The 17,264-nt window shown below is 55.4% G+C and overlaps 2 protein-coding genes across 19 annotated transcripts in view; both read left to right on the top strand.

The window, feature by feature from the left end:
* Positions 1–8,085, top strand: part of NFASC (neurofascin) — a 92,161-nt gene extending 84,076 nt beyond the window's left edge. For all 18 annotated transcript variants that reach the window (XM_086765343.1, XM_086765341.1, XM_086765339.1 and 15 more), the window contains one exon: positions 2,553–8,085. In XM_086765343.1, the coding sequence (XP_086621469.1) occupies positions 2,553–2,784 (232 nt within the window). In that variant the 3' untranslated portion in view covers positions 2,785–8,085. The remainder of the gene's footprint in view (positions 1–2,552) is intronic.
* Positions 8,086–11,958: 3,873 nt separating this feature from the next.
* Positions 11,959–17,264, top strand: part of CNTN2 (contactin 2) — a 29,250-nt gene continuing 23,944 nt past the window's right edge. The window contains exon 1 of the mRNA XM_086765613.1: positions 11,959–12,072. The gene's annotated coding sequence lies outside the window, so the exon portion shown is untranslated. The remainder of the gene's footprint in view (positions 12,073–17,264) is intronic.

The raw sequence follows: 17,264 nt of genomic DNA, 5'->3' as shown, positions 1-17,264 counted from the left end.
GTCCCACCTGCCACCCACTGTGCTCCGTGTCAGCTTGCTTGGGGAAGCCAACGAGGCTCATCCAGCTCTGAACAATTATGCTGGCGCCATTTGGTATAACGAGGCCGTTAGCTCCATGAGGAATGCAGAGACGTTTCTGTTTGGTTTTTAGCACTGCCCCTGTAAATGCAGACCTCACCATATCTCTCTCTGATCAGGCTCTTTCTGCTTCTCTCTGTTTTATTCCCACTCTTTCTTCTCCTTTTCACCTGGTCTATCCACATGGACCATGAAGGTCTCTTGAAAGGTAGGACCACGTGCTGCCAGAAGTCCGGCACATTTAGCCTTTTTATTTTTCCTTCCTTCTAGCTTTATTTCTTTATAGCTGAAACAATACCTTCCCCTCCCTACCTCCCTGTACCCGTCCCCACCTAACACATTAAACGAGATCCCCTAACTCCTGCTGGCATCAGGGGTACCCCCACGTCCGGCGAGTCGCATCTTGCTGGGAAATGCTCTGTCGGCTGGGGGCACCCCCGAGGACCAGCCAGCCGCCCGTCCTCGAGCAGCGGGACCTGCTGACCCGCACAGGGCTCGGCCAAGGGCTGGACCGGGGGACGATGCCCTGGGTGCATTCAGCGCCCTGCTGCCAGACACCCAGGGGACGTTGGTGAGGGACATGAGCAAAAAAGCCCGCTAGTTCTTAACCAATCTGCCCACTCTTTGTCTCAACCTTGTAAATCATCCCCGCGGCTCAAGCCTCCCCCTCTTCTCCATGATTTATGCGACTCAGGACGATGTTTCCCAAATGGTTTTCATCTGGGTGCTCTGGTTCTCTAATGCACACATCAGCCAGCCCCCTCAAAATCCATTTTAACAGGGTTATAGTGCATCAAGACGCTGATGAATATCTGCTTCGCCCTCCTAATGCACTAACAGGATAAATAGTGCTGGAGAGAGGTAAAACCGGAGCGGGGGGTGGGGGGGCAGGTTCGGGAAACGCATCACCGGGGCGTTTGGTGCCACAAACCCCCCATTAGGGAAAATCTGGCTCTAGATTCAGCTTTAACTGGACCTCAAACCTTGAGAAAGGAGACTGGAAATAAAGGGATCGGGGTTTTGCCGCTCTCTACTTGGCATTTGTTGGGCTTTCTAACCGGCAGTCCCGCTTGCAGACTGAATTCTCTTCCTCCTCCCCTCAGAAAGACGCCGCTGTCAAAGCTAACAAGTTACTTTTTATTGCGATGCCAAGTTAACACAAGGCCTGGAATATTGGTTGTGTGTTATTGCTTAATCCACAAAGCGCTGACAGAAGGCAATCTGTGAAGCAGCGGCGTGTTGTACTGTGGGATACCAAATTCCTCGCCCACTGTGGCGAGCGGATGCCGTTAATTAAACGGCACCGGAGGGATTTAATGCCATCCCCAGCTGAAGAGCGTTTCGCTCCCTGGCCCAAGCAAACTCCTCCTCATGCCTTCACGGGAAGCAAGCACCTCGGTGTGGGCAGTGGCTATCGAGAGTTGCAATCAAAGCCCAGTTTTACCAATTTAAAGAAAAAATAAAGAACGCTGGGGAGTGAGCCTGAGAAGTCCCAAGCTCAAACAACAACAATAAAAAGACAGGAACAGAGGTGGGAGGAGGAATGTTTAAGTTACCTATGGAATATTAAGGTACTTAGAGGAGCATTGTACAGTTTGCATGCTGGACATAAGATCAAACATGAACTAAGGACTAGCCGATATGAAAATTAATTTATATATATATAGCAATTCACTATCATCCTCCACGCAACGTTATCTGTATTTATGAGATACCAGCCCTTGCCCTCCAGAGAGAAAACACTTTTTTTTTTTCTATTAAAAGGGTTTCTCTAAAGGGTTGGTTTTATCCTGTGGGTCAGACTATTTATTTTTCAGTGACCCGGCTTAATCTTTCTGATGAAAAAAGAGAAAACGATAAAGAACTGAGCAAACAAGCTTAGATGCTCAGAAATAAGCTTGGAAAGGTAAATTCCCACGGGTTTCGGAAGCTGCACAGAACTTGGCATCCTGTACGTGCCGCCCCGCAGTGCTTTGAGAGCGCTCCCCGTTGCGTGTAGCTATCTAAACAGCCGAGCGTGGTTTTTGCAAGGAAATTTGTAAAGAAACCTCACTAAAGGAGGTTACACCAATGTTGGCTAAAACGCTAAGAGAAAGAAAGAATAAAAACAATGACAAGGAAAGGATATTTATAACGTACGTCCGGTTGGACCGATCTAAACATCGCATGTAATATAGGTTAAAAAAATATTTTTACAAAGAAAAAGTATGAAGGGTGGGCTTGCAGAAATACCAACCACAGCGTGTCACACAGGCAGCTGTGGGCCTCCAGCGTGGAGGCCATCCCCCCACCTTCACGTAGGTGTCAGCCCCGCCACGGCTCGCTGTCTGCCATCAGAGCACCCTGCGTTGGCGGTCTCTGGTTAGTATATTTGCAGACTGGATTTATTTTTGAATATCCAGACCTTGGGTGAAGGTTGTAAGCCCCGTTGTTTCTCACCCCTTAACCGTCTCTGTCTGTCTTCTGCTACCCAGCGACGAAGACAACAAACCCCTGCCCAACAGCCAGACCTCCTTGGACGGCACGATAAAGCAGCAGGAGAGCGACGATAGCTTGGTGGACTATGGAGAGGGGGGCGAAGGGCAGTTTAACGAGGACGGCTCCTTTATCGGCCAGTACACGGTGAAAAAGGACAAAGAAGAGACCGAAGGCAACGAGAGCTCGGAAGCCACCTCCCCAGTCAATGCTATCTATTCGTTGGCGTAGCGCGACGCAACGAAACCACCAACAGCCCGAGGTGTTTGTAGTGGGTGGGGGTTAAACAACAGCCGCCGCCGCCACTACCTCCAGCAGAAACGCGTGAATGAAACCAACCAACAATGACAAAAAAAAAAATTAAAAAAAGAAAAAAAAAAAAAAAAAAAAAGAAAAGAGAAAAATCCAAGCAACCAGGCAGACCAGGTGGCTGCCAATGCCATCTTCTCCTTAGCAAACAAGCGAACGGCAAGGACTCCCGAGGCGCGATGGGTTGTAGCTGTAGCTGAAATCTGGGCTGAGCCAGGGGAGGAGTGGGATGCTTGAGCTGCACCCCAGCCTCGGGGCTGGCCCCGCACCCAGGGCCACGATGGGCTCGGGCTCCCAGGCTTCTCGAGGCCCTTTTTGTTCTTTTGGGAGGGAGTTAAAAAAATTCTTCTTTTTAATCTTTATGGGAATGTTCCAGATAAGAGGAGGGGAAAAAGGAAAAAAGGGAAGGGAAGGGAAGGGAAGAGGAGCGAGCGGGGCCTGGGCAGAGTCACAAGAGCAGCATAAACACATGAAAGGAGGAAAATGGTGGATTTTTGGGTAATGACACCACAGCACTGTACTACTGAATTGTCCATCCTCACGGCAGCACCTTGCCCATAGCCTCTCCCAAACAAGTCAGCACTGCAACCTGCTTCCCAAAAGATCAAGCAGCACCTATGCAGGGAAGAGCAGCTCCCCTCCAGCTTCCTCGGCACAGGAACTCGCATCAGTGCCGAACCTCCATGATCTGTCCACCCCCGAAAAGCCCATGGGGAGGTCACCCGCCACCCCCTCGGGGCTCCGGAGCATCCTCGGAGGACAAGAGGTTGCAGAAGAGCTCGTGGGATGCGTGGAAGGACAGTCGGGTGTTGCTCACCCTCCGAGCCCAGGATAACAGTGTTGCTTGCCTGGGTAATCACAGGCAAACCATTTTGGTTTAGCCTTTGCTTTGAAAGAATTTGGGGGGAAAACTGCCCCCAGACCATGCCTTCTTTCTTTTAAAGGCAACTCCATGAATCTTATGTAGCAAAGAGGGAGTAGAAGCAGGACCAGTATTAACGTAGGGTGAGGGGACCAGAAATCACTGATTTTTGAAGTCAAAGCCGGTCAGGACGAGAAGCACCTGCCAGGATCAGGTGGAGGATCTCCTGCTGCTGACCTGCACTGCAGCTCCCGATCAGCTTGAACGGTTCAGGGATGCACACACCACACGGACCCGAGGTCCACGTCTCCCCGAGGCGCTGGGGATGAGCCAAACCAACAGTGTTTCCCACTAAACTCTCCTCCTCATTTCTGACAGTGGCCTTTCCCCCTCCTCCATCAATCAGCCTGAGCGAGCCCCTTCCAGGAGCGCCTGCACCGTGGGACTCCCCTCCGCTGTCGTATTTACATATCAGGACAACCGGCGATTTAATTTAACCCGTTAACTCACTGTAACGAAGCGTCTCGGGTAGGAGTGCTCCTTCACATGCCTTACACAGCTTCGAACTTCCCATGAAGTTTAATAAACTGATACTGTCGTCCTCGCCCCCCCACCCCGGCACCGCTTACGCGCCCCTAACGCGATGGTCTTCGATCGGCCAGACCAGTAGGAGTAGGACGCCTGGGCAGCTCTCCCAGCTGAGACCGCATGGATCCTTGTAGAAGGTAGAGTTTTATACTAGACCGTACTTAGCGGCCAACGCCATGTGTATCCTCCCACTTCCTGCACTTTTGAAACCAAAGGTACCTTCGCTGAGAGAGATCGGATTTCTCTGGACCGTTTCGCAGATGGCGAACGACATTAGGATGGATTTTTCTTTCATTTTTTTTTCTAAGGAGGACGGTTTTGTTCAGCATAATGGATTAAATGCAATAGGATTAATGCAATTATTCTTTTAGCTTTCAAGCTGGTTTGCTACGAAGATATATTGCTAACAAGAATACTTTACTAATACGGATTGTTGAGATGGACTTTGCCACATTTTTAAGCTGCTAATGGCACAACTATCCTGCGCTTTGGGGAAGAGCCCGCACCCGGTCAGCACCTACTGCTGGATCACACAGAACGGGAGAGAGCTGGGTGCAAACCAAGCAGCAAAGGAGTCGCACGCGCCGTACGAGCCCAGGAGGGTTTAGGGTGGTGTTAGGGGGCAGAGGACCCCCCTACTGCTGGGGGTGCTCCTGCCACCCCAGGGATGTCCCCTCTCCACCGCACGGGAACCCATCTGCCAGGGTCCTCCATCCGCATCATCCTACGGCATAGGAGCCACACATCTCCCTCTGTCACCGCCAGCGTAAACGCATCCATGCAACAAATGGATTTCTACCGCTGCCACTCGCCACTGGTCCGGTTTAAGGAGAGCATCTCCCAGCCCGTTCCCAGGACGCGCAGCAACTGTACTCAGTTTTTAAGCAAACACCAGGCCAAATGTAACGCAGCCCTTGGTCACAGGGATAACGGCTTCCCAAGCCTCCGGCTGTCCTTACAACGTTGAGTTTGCGTAACTTCTTGACCAAGCGCTGGTGGAAATGAGGAGAGAAAGAAACCACAGCCTCCACTGCAGGAAAGCCTCTGCCACCAGCGCTGGGCATCTTCCCTTACCCCCAGCACACCAGATCCTCGCTGCTTTGTGGACCAACCACTAACGGGGACCACAAGAACCCTTGGCTACCACGCAACACCTCCAAACCTCACCAAAGTTGGGCAGGCGTTACCGGAAGCAGGGAGGTCCGTGTCGTGTACCTGTACGACGTGCCATTTGTATTAAAGCCTGTGTTTCTGTCCTGTCGCAAACACCGTTTCACCGAGCACACCTCTTAGCATCCATTGGGAAATGGAGAAGGGTTTCGCCCTGTAGCTTTGCGGCGCGTGCGCCACAGCACGCCTCAGCGAGCAGGAAGGGAAGGAGCTGGACCCAGCCGGGCTAATCCTGTCCTAACCCCTAAAAGTCTCACAAAAGCAATTGGAGTCCTACCACCACGTTAATTTAAGTAAAGAGAAAAGGAAGGAGGTGTCTGCAGAGGGCCCGGTGGACAAATGGCTCGGTGTAAGTTACTTGGAGTCTTGTATTGGTTTGGTGTAACAATTATTCAAACATTGCAAGGTAAAGTCAAAATTTTTTGAAACTTCCCCATGAGTTTTGGACCCCAAAGAAAATTCTCACCAAGTTCAAAACTCACCATGAGCTTCACATTTTTCACTCCCTTTAATAAAGATTCAGTAGATGTTCTCACGTGCGGTTACGGCACGGCGGGAAGCAAAGCCCTTGCTTGCTCCAACCTCCAAAACCACCGCAGCTCTGACAGGGTGACCCCACGCCCCAGTAAAATGCATTCACCCCCCATAAACAGCCAGGGCCAGGCTGCACCCACACCAGCACCACGGCCACACTTCCGCTGAGCGAGCATCCTTTGAGCACCGGGAGATGGATGGAGACCCCACATGAGGACCGGTGGTGCTGGGGGGGGTCTCTGCCTGTCTGGGTGTGCGCCGTGCCGGCCGTTTTGTCTGCCTGTCCCCGGTGTCACCTCACAGGAGCTGCTTTGCTTCTCCATCCCAAGCTGTCCCTCTGTGGAGGGGACCTATAGCATGACCCACCTACATCAGGCACCCTCCGCTCCAAGGGCGGGACCCCTCCGAAGAGGCTGGTCTCCATCAGAGGGGCGGTCACCCCTCTCTGGGACCTGCACAGCCTCTTTGGAGCAGGGCACGCTTTCACCTTCTCTTTTTCAGAAGATACACCTTCATAAAGGGTTTGAATTAGGGGCCAACACTTAACAAATAAACACGTAAAAAGAGAAAGAAGACTCAAATCCAAATCAAGCGCTCTCAGAAGCTGGGGAAAAAGCAGTTTGGGTCCAGCTCCCAGCTTGCAAATTTGAGCCTGTTTCTAAGACGGTCTGAGCCAAACCTCAACCATGTTCTATAGATGGATCCGGACTCCGTCAGCTGCATCCGAGCGCAGGGACACAGCCTGGCCCTCCCCAGCACGCAGCCTTTTGCCGTTTGGAGCCCCGCGTGTGACACAACCACAGCGAGCGCGGGACACAAGAGGACACTCGCGTGTTTACGTGATCTTGAGGCTGCTGCTATTCTCCCCAAAGTGATGGCGCAGTAAGAGACAGAAAAGCAGTGGGGAAAAAAAAATCAAGTTTTGGTACAAGCCCTGAAATCCTGCTCCCAGAAACCCCAACTGTCTGTCCTGCCTGGACACCAGGTCATGACGTCCCCACAGCACACCCCTCTGCCAGCATTGCCTTCTTGCGGGTGACAGACCCCAAATCCACGCGTTACGGTCACTTCCAACCCAAGACAGCGACCCATCGACGAGGAGCCGCAGCCCCTGCCGCCATCGCACCGGGGCGGCAGGACGGGTGCGAGGCCCGAGCCGCGCGGCGGCGTCCGTCACCGTAGCCATGCCTTACCTGGCACACAGCGCTCGCTCTGCTCCATCCACGCCGCCGGCCATCCTGGCAAGTCGCGACGCCTCTCCTCGGCGTGCAGGTCCCAGCGGAGCTGCGAGTCCGACCTGTAACGCAACATCCATCGAACCAGGCTTAATTCTGTGCTAGCAGCAAACGGTTTCAGTTGAGCAATAAAACAAATCTTGTAAAAAAGAAAAAAAAAAAAAAAACCAAAAAAAAAAAAACCAAAAGAAAAAAAAAAGACCACATTCTGTTTCTTGCACTAAGACCTGTTTTATTGAGGAGAATAACAATGCTTTTCCGGTCCTAACAAAAACCCCACCGCATCAAGCTCCCCCTTGTCCCCTGTCTCTCCACGTCCTTCGCAAGCGGGCGTTGGGCTTTGGTTGTCAAACGCCGTCTAAACCCCGTGTCAGACCCACAGCACAGACTCCTTCCTTCGCAGTACAGGGTTTTAAATGTTCGTTCCTCCTGCCCACATCAGAAAGAAAGTATTGGAGCGTTTCGTTTCTCTTTAGTTTGTAAATATATCGCCATCCATCCATCCTCTCTGTAAAACCTCCTGGTTGTTCTAAAGTATTCTATGTATTTATTTGCCTTTTTTTTTTTAAAGCAAAAAATGCCACCTTTGTGTTAACCCACTTGTTCCAATGAGAAATGTATAGCTGAGGCTGCAAAGTTAACAGTTTACAGCGAGAAGATTTATGGACTACAGAAAAAATGTTTAATATAAGGACTTATAAACCGACTGCATGAGAGATGAGAGAAGGCCAAAATACTCAGATATCATTTTTTTGAATCACTGTAAAAAGAAAAGACTGGATTTTTTTGTATAGAGAACACTAAACATATAATAAAACATTGTTCAAAACTCAACGCTAAGCCTGCAATTCGTTTCTGTCAGCTTTCAAAAGGTAAAAGCCGGCGCCGCTGCTGCCGCTCACCCTCAGCCCGCAAAGCCGGGCTGGTCCCCAGTGTCCCCCAGCGTCGCAGCCGGCCCCAGCACCACCCTCCCTTTCCCGGGAAGGCCAGGCTGCTGGAAGGATGCTCCCCTGAAAGCAGCCGAAGGGGAAGCGCTGCCCAGCCCGCACGGTGCTGCGGGGATGCGGCGCATCCTTCCTAGCAGGTCAGCACTTCTGCTGAAGAAAACGTGACCAAGTGGTTTAGAAACCTCAGCACCTCCTTTGCCACCCTGCTAGGCTGTTTCCGTAGTCCTTGGTTTATCCGGACAAAGCAGGACAAGCCCCGGCCCGAGACTGGGCGGTGATAAGGCACCGTGGATGCTTTGTTTCCAGGAGCATCTCCTGACAGCCAGGCGCGGAACTCAGCACCGCACGGGACTGCGCTGAGATGTGGCAGGATGGGAGCAGCTGGTCTCAGCACAGCCCGGGGCAGAGGGGACGGTTCCCAGAGCCCCTGCAAGCTCAGCTTCTCTCCTGCTGCACCCCAGCAGGCTGCAGGGACGGCCTGGCACAGCTCTCCACACTGGTGTTTTCACAGCCCCCCTGCTCTGGGTGCTCCAGCATCCCCCACCCGCAGCCAGGGGAGCCGCTCGGCTGCGTTGAACGGCGGGAGATGCTACCTTCACCAAAACCTGGGAGAGGCTGAAACATGGGAGCAGCTCAAAGTGCCGGACAAGACAGCAGCCCTGCTCCGAGCCCGTCAGAAGCAGCCCAGGTGAAGAGGATGAGAGCGGCTGTGGGGATGGAGCGGCACAGCGCTGGGACGCCTGGCTGCATATCGCCTGTGGAGGTGAGCAGGGCTGTTTGCGTGAGGGGAACCACTCCCGGAGCAGCAACAGCAGCTCCCAGCAACTCACACAGGAGCGCATCGGTCTTTGCAAAGCCCTTGCGATTGCCTCAGAGGCCAAGGATGCAGGCAACGGCATCCTTTCCAGGTGGGGAAACTGAGGCACGAAGGAGCAATGGCTGCTGAGGGACAAGCCAAGCGTGGCTCCCTGGGCCTGCCCAGCTATCCGGACATACGTGTGATGCTGGCTTGGCATCTGTGATACACACTGTGCCGGCAAGCAGCAGCTCTGCACCCTTGCCAGTGCCGGTGGCCGCACGAACACCCTGCAGAAGGATGTGGCACAAAAACCGGAGAAAGAAGCCTCCATGGCCCAGCAAACATGTGGGAGCACCAGGGTTTAACCCAACTCCCCGCTCCTGACCCGGCACGTCCTGGCAGCCAGCGTTGCCTCCCCGCGGGGCCGATCCTGCGCTCCCCAGCCTTTCCTGCCCCCGAGGCTCTGAAGTGCTCTGAGCAGAGGCTCCCTGGTGCAAAGCCTTGACGAGAATGGGCTGGAGGAAGGGGGAAAAACAACAGAGCCTGTTTGGCTAATTGAAGATGTAATTGCTGCGGCCCTCGCTAAGAGGATGAAAGTATTAGTGCTTCCTGCTCCAGGGGCTTTGTCTGCCCCCACCACTGACTTGAAGGCCAGCGAGGAAAAAAAAACCACCAAACACCTTTTGCCCAGCGTGGGAGACCTCCCCAGTGCAGACTGTGGTAACGGAGGCACCAGTCACTCTCAGTCCCCACCCCAAGGAAGGATGAAGGAGTTGCTCTTAGCCCTCCATGCAGAAATTCAAGCTAGGTGGAACCCAGCGACCACTCCAGTACCTCAAAGCCACCCCTTTGACCACGGGGACTGCAGGACCCAAGGTCTCAGTCTCACAAAGGGCTGCACAGGAGCTGTCTCCATCATTCCCAGAGGACACAGAGCGTTTTTATCATCCAGGAGCGAGCGATGATGGACCCATCCTCATCCTCGTGATCGATACCCAGGGAGACACGCACGCATTAGCACTCGTCCCTTTTCACGGCAGGGTGATGACACCCGTATCTTCCCTGACCTCTGCCCGCCCGGTGGGGCGGCGGGGCTGGATCGATGCTGACAGACCACCTCCAATTACCCCCTCCTCCGCGAGGCAGCTCCAGCCCATCGCCCATTACCACGGCTAAGAGCCGTCCACGTCGGCACTGGGAATATCCAAGGGAGCCCTTACTCCTGCTCCCTCCCCCAGCTGCCGTCACCGCAGTCTCGGTACGTGTCTACACTAGGACCAGCGCCTGAGAGGTCATCAATGTCCCTGTCACCAGGGACACTGTCTCTCCCCGAGAGACCCTCAGGGAGCTGCTGGCAGCAGAGACACAGAGGAGAGGGGGCAGAGGGCAGGTCCTCCCCCTCCACTGGGGATGGGACTCATCACCTCTCTCTGGTTTCCCTTCGTTAGTCCTTTTGCTGGGGGTCAGGACCCAGCCCTGTTCTTCCTTTCTGTGCAGCAGAAGCATCTGCTGTCCCACGTGAGGGCTGTGGCCAGTTTTTCTCCCAGTCTCACCCCAAAACGGCAGTGGGGAGTGGAGAACTGGGCAAGCTGGGCAAGGGGAAGGGAGATGGGACCAGTGACACGCTCCACTCCATCACAGGCACTCTCCTGCCTGCACCCATTTGCTGGAGGAGCCTGGACCGCTGGAGCTTTGCCAATCAATAGAGATACTAATGCCTTAATTACTCCTCTGTAATTGCAGACCATTAACCTGTGGACAGCCCCAGCGCCCATTGATCTCCTTAAATCATTAACAGGTCTGCGCTGGAACTGGGAGGGATGGAGAGCGCAGGGTGGTCCCCACCACGCTCCCGAATCCTCCGCTTCCCACCTCGCTGCGCAGGCTGGCAGTGACCTGCCCACCACCAAAACCCACCGCGGGGGTCCCTCGCACCGTGGCTCGCCCAGCAGCGATGGGATTGGCAGCATCGCTTCCCCTTAAACCCCAGCACCTGCTGGGTGTCCCAGAGGAGGTCCTGCAGCGTCCCCGTCACATCTCATGGCATCACTCCACCCGGACAGACTCCCCTCTCGCCCCCAGAAAAGAGCAAAGATCTTATGGCTGCAAACATTCACGGGGGGCACAGCCACCGTTTGCGGAGCACTGTCAACGTGGGCAAGCCCAGCCCAAAGCCCCTTGGCCCATAACGACAGCCGGGAGCAGCTGCGGCACACCCAAAACCCCAAACCTGACCCCAGCTGCCACCCCCGTCCCAACGCCGGGCAGCGTGCAGGGCCCCCCGCTCCGTCACGCACCGGTAACCCCGCTGCGAGGAAACCCCGTGCTCCCCGGCGCAGCGCAGGGCGGGTACCACCTACGGCAGCCACGCTCGGCTGGATGGAGCTTCCCCAAATTTTGCTACAGAGCACCCTCCCCAGCGTGCACACAGCCTGGTTCCGTGTGTGCATACGTATTTTATGTATACACACAGACACACACGTAGATATTTCGGCACGGGATGTGCACGTATACAGAAACACACACACGCTGCGCAGAGCGGGGGTGTCCCTGCCGAGATCCCCCCCAGCTGGGGTTAATCCCTTCCCTGCTCCCACCCCACAGACATCGGTCAGACCCCCCGTGGTTCCTCCGGTTCCCGCCCCCGGCCCCACACCTGCTCCAGCCCCAGGGACGGGGTTTGTGCTGGGGACTGGTGGGAGCAGCAGGCAGGGATGCCGAGGAGGAGCATGAATTATGCATGATGCTGCAAGCCGCTCTGCCTCCCCGACTGGTCCTTGGACTGTGGCAAGTGAGGTAAAGGCAGAGGGGGAAAAAAATAAATAAATAAATAAATAAATAAAAAATTCCCTCTCCAGGGACCGGCGTGGTGGTTGGCAGCGAGCGAGGGAGCGCGCACGCAAGGAGGGAGAAGAGGGAGGAGCACATCCTAATGCAGAGATGCTGCAGTGGCTCTGGGCACACACATCCACACTCGGGCAAGCACCAGCCAAGCATCGCCTCGCAACCCAGCCTCCGGCAGCAGCAGGGCCCCGCGGGCCCCCGGCTCACGCCCACGCGTCCATCCCGCACAAGGTAAGCGCCTTCTCCTTCCTTCCTCCACCCCAGAACGAGCAAAGAGGCTCCGGGTTTCGGGGCCCCGTTCCCCATCACAGCCAACTTGTGCTCGGCTTTGCTCCGGCGAGAGGGAACCTGCCGGATCCCGCTCGCCTCCGGCGGGGAGGCAGGAGCAGACGGTTGGGTTGGGCATTTCTCGGCGGGCGATGGCTTCGCGGGCGATGCGGGCTCTGCCTGCGCCGGCGAGGAGCCGGGGGTGGAGCGGGGAGAAAGGGGGGGCACGGCTGTGTCACTTGTGGCAGGGGCTGAGCGGCCGAGGTCGGCAGGGCTGGCAGCAGCAGTGTCTCTTACGGAATAAGGCTGGGAATATTTTAGTTGTTATTATTCTTTATTCCTGTTACGCTTTTCCTGGTGCATTCTGGCTCGGGGCACTTTGACAGCCGGCTTGTGGGGTCAGGCATCTCGAACACGGCGCCTGGGAGGGGCGGGGGGCTCTCCGAGATTTCTGCTGCACAGAACTCTTTCAGCATCTCCTGCGGAGCCCAGGGCAGCCCAAGAGACCCCAGTTTCCTATCCAGGGAGGGAGAACGAGGAAGACCATGGTGTCCCAAGTCCTCTCCCTGCACACCCCCAGTGAGGGCAGATCCCAGGGCATGGGTGGGCAATGGGGCTGCTCTGGGCACACGGGGTATTTCTGTGTCGGGGGTGGAGGGGGGGCTTTGCAGCGTGTCAGGGAAGCTCAGGGCAGGGGGGAGCCAGAGGGGCTCCGCACAAAGTCATGGACGAGCAGCAGGGCACCGCTTTGCTTTTCCCCACTCGCAGCGGGACGGATGCTGGGCCAGGGAAGCAGCCCGCAGCAGGGCAGGCTGGGGGGTGCTTCGCAGGGCTCCGCTCCCATCTCTTAAAACTTCCCGAGCTCCCTCCTGCCTTTGCATCTCACCCGTGCTGGCCCACTGACTGCCCCAGGCTCGCACCACTCCCACGAGCCTCAGCATTATTTTTCTGGCTCGACTGGGGAGCATTCATAAGACATTGTCATCTCTGAGGAAACACTAGTTGCTTTGAGGACGGGAGGCAGCAGCCTCTACACCCGAGAGCTGGGAACAACTCCAGCCCTCCCCAGCGGCGACCCCAGCCCAAGGCTTTACCCAAACCCCCAGAACAGCTCTTCTTCCTCCCAAGCCATCTCCAGGCAGGTCCACCACAAGCTCTGAGGTACAAAGCCGAAGCACAGGCTCTCACACGAGGTTTAGGAGCAGGTTTGCACCCACGGAAGAACCTCGGTACCGAGCACACCCGACAGCAACAGCACCAACCACAAAAGCCGCTTGCTTTGCTGATACAGGAAAGCAGCGAGTCCCAAACTTTCTAGAAATAACTGTACTTTGCAGAGGTAGACAGCATGACACAAAACTAAAGGAAACAGGAAACGAGAGGGTCACGTCAAACCCAGCCGCACGCCCTCGCTGAAGGTGGTTAGAGTAGCCTGAGACGAAGGGATGCCAACGCTCTTCTCCATCACCCGATCCATTACGACCAAACAGGGCAACCACGACTTTTGTCACTCAAAATACATCTACAGAGAATTTAATGGCCTGGGCTATTATTTCCTCTGCAGCTTTGCCACAAGCAAATCATAAAAGGCAGCAAGCCCGGCTGTGTCGTTAGGAAGGCACTTCCCACGCACGCACCGACACGCGGTGCCCCAAGGGCCTGGCCCGCCGAGCTGGGAGTCCGTGTGGAGGCCGAGCACGGCCCGGCTGCTCAGCCACCCTGTGTGCTTTGTGCATGTCTATGGTCCAAATTACCCACGAAAAGCCATCGACCTCGAGGAGAGGCAGCCACCTCCCCGTGTTTCCGAGCGCCTTCTCCCTTCAGCAGCCCCCAAGCTGAGCCAGGGAGCCCCAGGCTCAGTGGTCGCAGGGCTGGCTCCCGGCACTGCCCTCCCGCTCAGAACAGGGATGGGTTTTTCTCCGCCTCACGGGGACTAGCTTTACACAGCGCTGCCCGTAGTTATCGTACCCAGCTGGAGGCACGCCCTTCCCCTTCCCAAATCGGTGTCGTGCACTACCAGCTTTCAGGGATGAGGAACCCCAGACGCCCAGGAAGGTTTCGGGATGGGCCGATGGCAAACCTGTAAGCCCTGGGGTCTGCAGCGCCGGGACCACACGGCTGCTCACGTCCCCTTCGCGCCGGTTGAGCTCGCGGCGTTGCCTTACAAACAAACGCGTCACGCGGGAAACCCCGGCGGTGAGCGGGGGCTTCCAGAGATGCTATCAAAGCAGATACGCAGAAAAAGGCAGGAGAAGCTTCCTCAGACAGCCAAAAAACATAGATAGGAAGGGAGAAACACTAAAATCTGGTGTGATAGGCTGTTATCAGGCTCTTCCTAGACACTTTATCTTTTTCTGTCTTTGGGTGCTTGCAGAAGGAATGGGTCTGAGCAGACAAGGGAACGAAGTCAGCTCTCAAGCTCCACAAAAGCCGTTTCCTTGAACCCAAACCGTTCTCTCCTCTGACAAACACCTCGGTCCCATTACCACAACGCAGTGTAGCGTCCAGGACCTCACTGGAGGGATGTTCAACACAACCGTGTGGGAGATGTCCCGAGAACTCCGGGAGCACCAGAGGTATTCCCATCCCCAGCCGGTTGTAAAATACTGAACCCAGCCCCCCCTCAGCAGCTTAGGTCCTAAATTATTACATCTTTATTTATTGTACAGCCTGGAGAGCTGTCAGTCCTGCACCAGACAGCCATAAAACAGGGAGCCTATGCTGGAGGAAGGAAGAGGGATATATGTTTTGTGCTGGTTCTTGCTTGTTTTTATAAAGAAGAGAGCAGCTTGATGCTATTTGGAGGATGAATGCTAAAACAGACAAACCAGAAGGTTGGACACAGGGATGACGCCTTCCAAGGAGCATCGCCGGGCTGGGAAGGCTCTCGCTGCAGGCATGACCTTACCCAGCGATGCAAACAGGGCAGCCAGCCCCAGTGCCGGTGGATGTTCGGGCTTCCCCGCATAACACATCACCTCCCTGGGGCTGTGCCAGCCTGAAGCTTTCCCCAGCTCTCCATTTGTTTTTCCTCCCTGGGACCGGTTCCTGCCCAGTGATTTCCCAGGCAGCGCAGGGAGCCGGGCTCCCCGGCAGGTAGGGAGCTATTTATACCGGTGTCACATCAAAGAGTGTCTGCTGCTGACGCCACCGCAGCTCTAACAGCGGAAAGGGGGTGGGTTTGCGGGGCTGGCAGCGCGGCACGCGTCCCAGGGTCTGGGCAGAGCTGTGCACACTCGCCGCGCGGTGCTGTGCTGCGAGAGGAAAGGAAAACTTGCAGTGCGGAGCTTTATTTTGGGGAGATGATAGCAGCACCTCCCTTCCCGTCCCTTCTGCCACAGCCCCCATCTCAGCATCCTCTCCCGCACACCCCCAGGTTATAAACCTGCATTTCCCAAGCATTTGGGACTAATCAGGGCATTAATGAGGATTTCAGGCAGACATCATCTCTCAAATACCCATGTGCTAAACTGAAGTCACTTGTGGCCTTGTTTTCAAAGACTTTGAGCATCCTTCCAGCTGCTATCGACTCAGGCTGTTGACTGAAACGCAAGTCTTCAGGGACAGCTTAGGAGCCGCACGCCGGCGGCCTCGGTTGAACACCACGCTCGTGCCCGTGCAGCTCACGGGAAATCCCCTCCATCCCCCCTGCCCCTGGGTGCTGAGCTGGCGCGGGAAGGGTCTCCTGGCCATTTCTCTTGGTGTCCTTTGCTTTCCAATTTTCCTCAGCCGCCCCGGCAGCGCTGCTCGCAGCCCCCGAGGTCTCGCCTGGAGCCGGGATGAGCTTGGTCCGGCTGCGGGGGAGCCTCCAGGTCCCACGGAGCACTTCAGCTCCAAAATCCTGGGGACTTACCAAGGGCTTATTGCAGCAGAGCTGAGGATCACGCAGCTCAGGCTGGATTTGCATCACCTTGAGGTACTAAGGTGATTGCAGCCAGAGATGGGATCTGGCTAGTTCAGGAGGAAAAAAAAAAAAAAAAAAAAAAAAAATAGGGAAAAGAAGAAAAAAGTGCAGAAACACTAACTGCAAAGCTCAGATCTAAAATTTAAACTGCCCAACGCAACAGAAGAGCGGTAAAAGTGTTTGTTCAGGCCCACTCATAACATCACCTCTTCTGTTACAACTGGATTTCACCGCCCCAGCGACTCCAGTCCCGAGCCCACCACGCCCCAGTGCTGCGCACGCCCCCAGCCCGTGTCTCCATATGCTCCCAGTCCACGTCTCCATCCCGAGCGCGGCCCCCGGCTTTGTCTCCCACACAAAGAGGCGCCGAGCTGGGCACGAGCGCGGGGGTTTGCCTGCCTGGGGGTGGGACAGCAAGAGAAAACTCCCCCGAGACCCTCATACAATAAGGCGCCATGACCTGCGATGTACATGGATGCACCGGCCAATTATTAGGAAAAAGCAATTAAGAGAGACAGAGAAAACAGAGAAGGCTTGACGAGCGTGCCTTAATGCGGCCATCCTGCTGGGACCGCAGCAGAGCTCGGCCCCCTCCCCACATCAGGGCGAGGAGGACGGGACGGGCGTGTTTCGTCCCCAGACGAAGCTAAACCTCTCCCTGCCGTTAGCAGGAGCGGTCTTGGGCACCGCTGCCTCATCCACAGCACGCCTGTCCCCGCGACGCCCCGGATAACCCACTCAGGGAAGCGCAGCCCAAGAGCGGCAGCTCTTCTCCCAGCGCTTTACTCAAACACGGGTCCATCTAACATTTAAAAAATTACACAAAAAGCACAAGTGTGGCAGCCTCGGTCCCCTCCCAGCAGCGCAGGGCTCTCCCAGTCACACCAGTGATGCATTTGTTGAAGCAGAGTTTTCCATGTCCCGTGGGTAGGGCTTTCCCTTCCCTTGTAGGGATTTTTTTCCTCCTCTTTTCCAGGATGTTGGATAATCTGAGCTGCCCCCTCTCCCCACATCCCTCCCTTCACCTCCTCAGGAGGAAAAAGCAGGAGCTGCTGATCAAATATTGATCCTTATCAAGCCAGTGCTGTTACAATTAAATTAATCAGTTGTTGAAAAGACACAGCAGCGTAGCCAAGGGGCCGGCACAGGGTGAGAGCACCCATCCCAGTGCATCCCCTCCCCAGTTACCTCTCAGCCCTGGGAAAGGGACGCCCAGCGCCTTTCCTCCGCAAGGCAGGACCACCACGCCGAG

Source organism: Chlamydotis macqueenii, chromosome 23 (assembly GCF_036417535.1).
Source record: "Chlamydotis macqueenii isolate bChlMac1 chromosome 23, bChlMac1.mat, whole genome shotgun sequence".
Lineage (NCBI taxonomy): Eukaryota > Metazoa > Chordata > Aves > Otidiformes > Otididae > Chlamydotis > Chlamydotis macqueenii.
This window is presented reverse-complemented; position numbering and strand designations above follow the sequence as displayed.